This window comes from Patagioenas fasciata, chromosome 1 (assembly GCF_037038585.1).
Source record: "Patagioenas fasciata isolate bPatFas1 chromosome 1, bPatFas1.hap1, whole genome shotgun sequence".
In the NCBI taxonomy this organism is placed as follows: domain Eukaryota; kingdom Metazoa; phylum Chordata; class Aves; order Columbiformes; family Columbidae; genus Patagioenas; species Patagioenas fasciata.
The window spans coordinates 134,866,728-134,875,925 of NC_092520.1; the positions used below are offsets into that span (position 1 = coordinate 134,866,728).

Consider the following 9,198-nt stretch of genomic DNA (forward strand, 5'->3'; position numbering starts at 1 on the left):
GCTGCCAGCACACGCTGTTGGCCCATGTTATCCCTTCAGGAAGGGGGAGGAAGGACTAGAGAGCGCGGTTACCCCACCGCCGGGGCAGGCCACGGCGGCAAGAGCCCCTTCCGAGGCGCCCAGCACCAGCTGCCTGGGCCGCGGCGTTACAGGGGGGGGGAAAAGCGGGGCGGGCCGCACCGCTTCCTGACGCGGCTTCCGCTCCCAAGCGTTTCCGTGCCGTCATTTCCTCCCCCTCCGCCGCGATCGCCGTTTCCTGCCCGGCCGGCGGGGACTCGTGTCTGTTTCTAGGCTCTGTGCGCGCCCGGTCCCCGCTGCCGCCATGGCCATGAGGCAAACCCCGCTGACCTGCTCCGGGCACACGCGGCCCGTGGTGGACTTGGCCTTCAGCGGCGTCACCCCCTACGGCTATTTCCTCATCAGCGCCTGCAAGGGTGAGCGGGGACGGGAGGCGGCAGCTGCGTCCGTACGGTCGGTCCCTTTGTTGTGCTCTGCCCGGCGGAGCTGCCCTCGCCCCCGGTGGGGTTCTGGGGAGCGGGGGTGGGCCGGGTTGCTCTTCCGCCCCGCCGCTCGTAGGCCGCGCGTCGCTTTCCGAGGGGATGTTGTTGGGACGGGAGCGGGGTGGTTGTATTGGGGTGTCGTGTTCGTCCCGCGAAACGCTGGTACTTGTCGGGTCACACCGGCTACCGGCGTCACCGGATGAAAAAGGGGGCGGACAGCTGATTGCCGTGGTGCTTAATTACTAGTTTGGCCTTTGGGGGGTGTCCAAGACCGCCTTTGGAGCCAAACTGGGGGCGGGGGAGGAAGCCTTGAAAATATTTATTTCTAAAACTGCCCGTTTCTACCGCTTGTGCCTATTTGCTGTGGATGTTAAAGGGAGATTCCGTTTAACCAGGTCAGCAGCCTGGCTAGACATGGAATGGTGGTGTCCCCGTCCTTTCCTGTGCGAGCTCTCATTGTGTGAATAGCCTTTCCCCTTCATCCATGTGTATGTTGATCTTTTATGTATATATTCATAAGTTTAAAAGGGTGTTTTGGAGTGCTTCCAGTTCAGTTCTACATCTTCTTGTGTGAACAACTTTTTGCTAGCCTCCCAGAAAAAAATACTCATAGGAAAGGCTTTCTCTTTTATTTTTCCAATATCTCTGTATGTGTTTTAAATGTATCTGATTACAGTCTAATAGCACTCAGAAATAAGTCTTGTCTTTGAAAACGTTCCAAAGTAAAAAAAGAAAAAAACCCAACATGTCCTGCTTGAAGAAAATGTGAGTAAAAATAAAACCTAAACATACTGCTCCTCTCTGTCTCCCTTCTTCCTTAACACAAACCTAAAGAAAACTTTTTGTCTCATTTGGAGTAACATTTTAATGTCTATACAGTTTTAGATGCAGGTACATCTGCATATCTAAGCTCTTCAGCTAAACTCTTTTGCGAAGAGCAGCTTCATAAAGTATGTGATATTTCCACATGCCGTTGCAAGGGAATTTTTTTTTTTTTTTTTTTTTAAAAACCAGCTTCCTTTTTTATCATGTAACCTGAATATTGGTTTTGGTTTTGTGAAGATGGTAAGCCTATGCTGCGTCAGGGTGACACAGGAGACTGGATCGGCACATTCCTAGGTCATAAAGGTGCTGTTTGGGGTGCCACTTTGAACACAGATGCCACTAAAGCAGCTACAGCAGCAGCAGATTTTACAGCGTAAGTAATTAACTGTCTTTGAAGTCTGTATTTTGATTTTAGTCTATAGCACTCTTTGGTGATGTATAGCTGTAGTAAATTACTGATTTGTGTGTTTCTCTGTAGTAATTGTTAGCTTGTGTGTGGCTAGCCAAATTGGAGTCTAGACTTCTAAGTTCTTGAAAGCAGCTACAGTTAATTCTGTCATGGTGAACAATTATGGTTGCTTCTTGATAAAAATACTTAATTACTGTACTGGTTTGCTAGAATAATATTTCTATGTGGCTCTAATCTCTGGCACCGTACTTATAACAGAGTTGAGTGATTTTTATTTTGCTTCTACTGCTTAGCCTCTTTTTATTACAAGAAAATTCTTATTAAAATTCTAGTGAATTATTTCTTTGATTTTTTGTTGTTGTTGTTTGTCCTGTTTGCAGCACATTTAATATTTAGCAAGTTGAATCCTCTTAGTAGAGGGAAATCTCTATTAAGTTGCGAAGAACTGCCTGTGTCTTAAAACTAAGTGCTAATTAGTCTGTGTTACCCTGAAGAAGAGGATACAGGAAAATGGTGCGATAGTACAGAAAAAAAAAAAAAACCACACAGACAACACTTTAGTAAAAGCATATAAAGTATTCTCACTGACTAACTGGGTTATAACATAAAGGTGTAGCATTTATGATAAAATGCTATGGTGGTGTCAGGAAAGATTGCTTGCAAAGTAGTCTGACTGTTCAGGCTGATTTTACTTGGTGCTACTACAACATAAATGTTTTCTCTTCCCATTTAGCAAAGTGTGGGATGCTGTGTCAGGCGATGAATTAATCACATTGGCTCACAAACACATTGTCAAAAGTGTGGATTTTACACAGGTATGAAAAAGCTTTATACTTCATTCACAAGTAAGCTCTTGAGTATGTTTTGCTGTTACTTACTGTTCTGCTTTTTATGTGTGTATCTTAACACGCAAGTAACTTATAGTTTTTAAGATGATAAATGCAATAAGCATGTTAGAGGCTGTCTGAGAGAAAGAGCTGTTATTTTAAGACTCACAGATGAAGACTGGTATTTTGATTCAAAATAGAGTTGACCTTTTATAACTTCTGTTTCAGGATAGCAATTATCTGTTAACAGGTGGACAAGATAAACTGTTGCGTATCTACGACTTGAGCAAGCCAGAAGCAGGTGAGTCTGCTTTTAGAAATTATTCTTGTTTTCTGGAGTTAAATTAAAATTCTGAAATTAAGAGCAACTTTCTGTTTAGAATCACAGAAGATGAAGCTGAGGATTGTTTTACAAGTGCAGTGTCTATAACCTTTTGCTCTAATAGGATAATCTGTATGTTTAAAGTTTATGCTTTTGACAAGTGAATTAGGCTTTATCTGTAATGGACTTCAAAGACCGCATATTTCAATTAAATGCAGCTTCATTAGGAATAGGTCTAGTTAATTAAAATCTAGTCATCTGAAAGAAAAAAGATGCCACATATCTAAGTGTTTTTAAATTCATGTCCATACTGAATGACTGATGATTGATATGAAGCTAGAGAACCTTGATTTTCAACTAGTGAAGCTTTTTAAATTTAGGGAATCAGGTATCCAGTTTACATTTATCTTGCTCCTGGAATAAGATGACAAATTCACAAGCACTTGAAGTAATTTTACAGTTTCTAGTAAATGGAAATCTATAGAGCTTAAGAAAGCTCCCAAACTGCGGCATGATATTATTTCATTTTCTTACATATATTAAAATATTTGGCTTTATTTTAAGAACCTGATGTTGTCAGTGGACATACTTCTGGCATTAAAAAGGCTTTATGGAGCAGTGATGACAAACAGATTCTTTCAGCTGATGATAAAACTGTCCGGTAAGAAAAAGTAACTTCCAGTTTTCCGAGAATTTCACTTTTATTTATTGTTATAATCTATGCGAGAAGATAGTTATGGTTTTTGGTAAAGAGTATAAGTAACAGAGGTTATTTGATCCTAGATTATTATAGCTGCATGCCTAATACAGTTCTCTTCTGCTGTTAGAGACATAACTTTTGTAATAATTCTAATTTACCCCATAAACATGTTGTCCCTGATAAGAACAGGTGGTCTTTGAGAAACTGTATAGTAGAATAAATTTATGCCTTTAATATTTATAGAGATTAATTTATAGAAAAAGGTCTTGTGAATACATGTTGTGCTGAGGTATTGTTGCCTTGTCTTTTGCAATATGCACAAGGCATGGACTAGCCAGGAACTGGGATAAAAGACTGGGAAGAGTATCTGGAATCAATGCCCTGTTGATGGACATAGCCCTCTTTCTCTGCCATGCTGATAAGTTCCATGGGCTTCACTGTTTTTATAAGATGGCTCATCCAGTTACTGTTAAAGTGTTTTGTTTACTTCATGCCCAATTGGTAGATGTGCTGAAACCCAGACAATGTGGTTGTTGGGGAGATGAATAGACAAAACTTAGACTAAGCTCTCAAGAAAGGACAGCTGATGTGCCCTCCTGCTTCTTCAGCTTTTTGGTTGATATGACAAGTGTCATCTCATGCCTTGCTGTCTCACCATTCTTGTATTTACAGATGAAGGGGAGAGAAATAGAATGGTCTTTTCTGTTTTGTGAAAGGAAGGATGGGAAATTGCTGGTGCAATTTCCCTATAACCTTCCCTATAACCTCTTTGTTTTCCTAATGTTCAAGAAAGGCAAGAACCTAGTCTTGTTTGTCTTCTCTGAATTGTAGAAACAGAAATGCAACAGTCAGCTAATGAAGATTCTTACTTGTCATAGCAAAACAATTTTCCTTCTGTTTAGATACCCCTTGCACCCCTACATAGAAAACTATATTATCTTAAATGAATCTTTGTTTTTTGGCATTAGTACGTCTTTACCTTGTGAGGCAAAAAGGCGGAATAGGGTCTTTAAGCCTTACTTCTAGAACTTATAAGATTTTTAATATTTAAGAGAATCCCTGTGTAGTTAAAATGGTATGTCAACCAGTTAATGTTGTTGCATTAAGCTTCAAAAGTAGCAGTATTTTAAAGTAAGTGTGTCTTCATTCTCAGCTATGCAAAGTTTTATGGTAAGAATGCCACTGAAAATCTGAAGTACCTGTGGAATCGAACCATGTTCTTTGTTAGGTGGCTATTTTTATCTAAATCTTGCCATGTATGGGAGGTGACAACTGTTTGATTTGCTGAAGTAATCTGAGAGTCTTTCTTGCCATTTTGTTTCCTCTTAAGCCTCTGGGACCGGAGTACCATGACCGAAGTGAAGGCACTAAATGTTGCCATGTCGGTGAGCAGCATGGAGTATGTTCCAGAAGGACAGATACTTGTGATAACCTATGGGAAGACTATCGCTTTTCATAGTGCAGAAACGTGAGTCCAAAACACAGAATTTTCACAGGTTGAGTAAGGGGCTTGGTTGTGTGTCAAAACTTGACTGTATGAGGCCAAAATCAAAAAGTTGTGAAAACTGGCATTAGTGGACATCTTTGCTTGCCATTTGTCAGAGGTAGAGTGTAAAACAATTACCTTTTTCTAAAATAGTGAACCCTAACTATGTATAAGATGCTAGACTGTAAAGGTTCATTTTCATATTTCATATTGTAATTGTGGTTAGATAAGTTTCAGCCAGGGTTCTGTTCAGTGCTTTTCAGAGAACCAATTATTTTTACATCTCTGATACTTTAAGAAAGCAAGTTAACACACTTAAGCGTATTATAGACAGTAGTTAAGTAGTTCTGAATGTGCAAACCTTTTGTTTTGCTTATTCTGAAATCATTTCTAACTTGGTGAGTGTGATTTGCAATTATCAAAACTTGTTTCAGAAACTGTGTGTGGGTGTCTGGTTTTCTTGAAAGCAGTTGTGACTAGTAGAATCAGTTTCTTTGTTCTCAGGTTTTGTTTTTGTTTTTTAAATGAACTTTGTTAACAAACTTTTCCCTCTCAGTCTAGAGCAAATTAAATCATTTGAGGCACCTGCTACAATCAATTCTGCATCACTTCACCCCGCAAAAGAATGTTTGGTTGCAGGTGGTGAAGATTTTAAACTCTATAAATATGACTATAATACGGGAGAAGAATTAGGTATGTTTTTCTTCCATAATAAAAATTAGTTCTGAAATGGGTATTAGATTATTGAAATAATGACTAATAAATTAAAATGTTGTACTCAAATAAGGTCTTAGAATAGCATGCTGTGCAAGAGGATGAAAAGGTATATTATCAGTTCAGCATTTTTTCCTGTTGCAGTATACCTAATGTTATGCTTCTAGAACTAATTAAAGCCTCCATCAAACAGCACTTTGCACCTATTTAAAAACCAGAAAGTTATTCTGTATTGCTGCAATAGTAAGCTGTATGTTAACTGAAGTGTCATAATACAGGATTCATCAGATATGTCTAATGAGTTGCAGCTACTTGCTTTAATGAAAAACGTGATGTTTGTGTTCTTGCTTATGTTGGCCAAATGTATTTCAAAAAACAAGTGTATTTTGAAGTTTGTTTGTGGGTACTATCCTCATTTAAAATGTTATATTGTGGAGTGAGTGGTTGAAGGAACAAAGCATATGTACTCCATGCAGCTGGCTTGCTCTGTAGTTTGGCCTGGAGCAAATAAGCACCTGTTTTCTTGCAGTTAATAAAACATTAATATGTTACCTAAATTTGAGATTGCTGAGATACCAATAGAAGCTTTGTTTTGCATCAGAAGTTAAATACTGAGTAGGTGCCCCCCATCAGTATTTCTTGTCATCTTCGGATCAATTTTTACCACTGAATTTCAGTTGTTGACTGAAATTTGAAATTAATGGTCTTGATATATTCTTTTATAGAATCTTACAAAGGACACTTTGGTCCCATTCACTGTGTGAGGTTTAGCCCTGATGGGGAATTATATGCAAGTGGCTCTGAGGATGGTACACTAAGGCTGTGGCAGACAACAGTAGGGAAAACCTATGGTCTTTGGAAGTGTGTAGTTCCTGGTAAGTATGCGCTTGCTCCTGGTGAAACTTGGCTGCTCTGCCTGCTCTTTCTAAGTAATATCTGTCGTACATGCTAAACATCATCTGTATTTCATATACTAACAGTACTGTCTTCCAGGGGTCTCTGTATCCACTCAAAGTGTGTTAGATTTAAGGATTTACTTTTGTATCCATCATTTAAGCAATTAACTTCAAACCTATAAGCTTGTTGAATGTAGACACTTTGTGGATAGTTAAGAAAATAGTCTGATGTATTTTTATGTTACAGACGAAGAAATGAAAAACACCACTTTTACAAATTGTAAGGATATAAGAATCTCTAGAAAGTGTGAATTGTAGGCTTATTTTATATTGTACTTAGGTTGTGTAAATTTGGGGGTGGTGGGTGAAAGCAATGTCTAGAAGACTGCGAGTGAGTATCCATTAATAGCATACCTTACCCAAGTCTCCTCAACACTAAATTCAGTGGAAATTTTTTTTTTTTCTGTTGAGGTGGGTGAGGGGAACTGAAGGTACTGTATTGACTGTTGTGTTTTGTTTTGTTTTGTTTTGTTTTCTCCCTCCTCTATAGAAGAGGACAATGCAGAAGCAGCAAAAGCACGGACCACCCTTCCAGGAACTGCAGAGGAGGAAATAGGTAATGCACTGAACTGCCACCTTCAACTCAGCTGAGCGTTAAAAGATCAGCAGAAATGGTAGCATTCTTTAGTATGGACGAGGTGGTTTTCCCCAAGTACCTTCTGGCGTTTTTCACTCTTCTGAAAAGATCTTTGAATGCATTTCCCCGGAAATGACCATGTGGTGTCAGACTAGTGACTAGAGCTGAACAGATGGCATAGAATAATTTGATCAGGTTAAATGGGAAAACAAACTGACCTGATCGTTAAGCAATTTCTGCAACATGTCTTTGGTTTATATATCAAAGGTGAAGTTAAATAACACCCTTTTTATTTAATTGCAGAAGATCTGGCCTCTGAAAACTCAGATTCAGTGTACAGCTCAACTCCTGAAGTTAAAGCCTGATTATTGCAACTGTTACGCAGCATGTGGACATACAAGACTAAATCAAGTGAACAGTGATGAACAGCAGCCTTCCAGAGTGCGCTCTCTACGTAAGGCAAAGATGGGCAGTAATTGATGAGAATGCAGTGGAACTGGCTAGGTGTTGTCTGTAAGAGAACTGACTATCCAAAAAAAAAAAAAAAAGACAAGTAGTAGAGTTTTGCTATCTTTTTAGCATAACTGCCTCATGTCTTTTCAAAGAAGTGTACAAGCCAAGATCCAGTCTCTCCAATTTCAGTTAGACTCATTGTAGTGTGTTTTCTTTATTAGAGAGAAGAGATACGATGGCTTTTACCCATGTTGTTTTTTCCTCTTGAAAGTTGGAAAATGTGGCCTCAGTCGAAAAGATGGGATTATGTACTACAAGTATTTGTTTCGGGTTCTGTTTCGTTGTACACTGCTTCTGAATGTTTAACTGTTTTTAGTTGTCAAAATAAAATGCCTCTCAAAACTTGTATCTTACTGTTGAGTGTTGGTTTCGTGGAATAGAAAAGCAACCAAGTTAATCACATAAGCCTTTCTAGCATCTTGGTTTTGTACTATACAGAGGTTAAGTAATTAGAATGTTTTAGTGTTGGTACAGAGACTGGCAAGTTGTTTGATCTGTAAGCTTTGTGTCTTTTTATTCTTTAAAGTTTAAATGTGAGTCTCTAAAATCAAAACCAGTGAAAATTCCTAAACTAAACATGCTGCCTGAAATATTTGATTGTACATGAAAACCTCAGAGGTTGGCTGTTAATATGTATAAGGTTTGGGTGTAGTTCTCCAGACTGGATAAAAAAGTTACTCTTTCAAGGTTATAAATCATATTTTCTTCATTAAAGAAAATATTGCCATTCTTTCACTTGTCACTCCCTTTAATCTTATGCTGAAAGGTTTACATAATGCACTCTGTATGGAAGGGGGAAAAGTTATACAGGGGTGTGTGTTTATATATATATATTCATGTAACTTTTTACTTTTTTTTTTTTTCATATTCACACTTGTCCTTGCTGTTCTTCGGGATTTTTTTTTCCCAGGAGTAGAGTAATGTTATCATCTTAGAAAGCTGAAACTTATAATTTGAAAACTTGGGTATAAATTAAAACATGGGCAATCCTGTCTGAACATTAGAAAACACTTCCATTGTGAAGGGTAGTCAAACATTGCAACAGCCTGCCGGGAAAGGCTGTGATGTCTCCATTCTTGAAGATACGTAAAACCCAGCTGGATGCAGCCACAGGGAAATGTGCTGAGCCTGCTGGAGCAGGTGGTTGGACTCGAGTGGTTGACAGAGGTCCCTTCCAGCTTCAACTGTTGTGAGGGGCAACTAAGAAGGAAAATGAAGAATGATACCATGAATCAAGAGTTTCTTAGTGCAGTAGTAGCATTAAGGATATGCTATTTCACAGGGTTTATCCTAAAATTAGTTATGCAGTTCTGTACTTCAATCTTACTCTAAAACAAGCAACTTGTAACCCTCTGATTTAGACCTATTG

The 9,198-nt window shown here is 38.9% G+C and overlaps 1 protein-coding gene across 1 annotated transcript; it reads left to right on the forward strand.

The window, feature by feature from the left end:
- The first annotated feature begins 213 nt into the window (after nt 1-213).
- STRAP (serine/threonine kinase receptor associated protein) lies at nt 214-8,559 on the forward strand. The gene is made up of 10 exons (XM_065847496.2): nt 214-434; nt 1,563-1,698; nt 2,468-2,549; nt 2,790-2,862; nt 3,448-3,544; nt 4,914-5,051; nt 5,626-5,762; nt 6,509-6,658; nt 7,230-7,295; nt 7,620-8,559. The coding sequence occupies exons 1-10, from the start codon at nt 323-325 to the stop codon at nt 7,679-7,681; spliced, it is 1,053 nt and encodes a 350-aa protein (XP_065703568.1). The 5' UTR covers nt 214-322; the 3' UTR covers nt 7,682-8,559.
- Nucleotides 8,560-9,198: the final 639 nt, after the last annotated feature.

Bases quoted from the DNA above. Each gene is read 5' to 3' on its own strand.
- STRAP (XM_065847496.2), top strand. From the start codon at position 323: ATGGCCATGAGGCAAACCCCGCTGACCTGCTCCGGGCACACGCGGCCC. The intron at 1,699-2,467 runs GTAAGTAATTAA...CTTCCCATTTAG, and splicing joins GCAGCAGCAGATTTTACAGC to CAAAGTGTGGGATGCTGTGT. The intron at 7,296-7,619 runs GTAATGCACTGA...ATTTAATTGCAG, and splicing joins AACTGCAGAGGAGGAAATAG to AAGATCTGGCCTCTGAAAAC.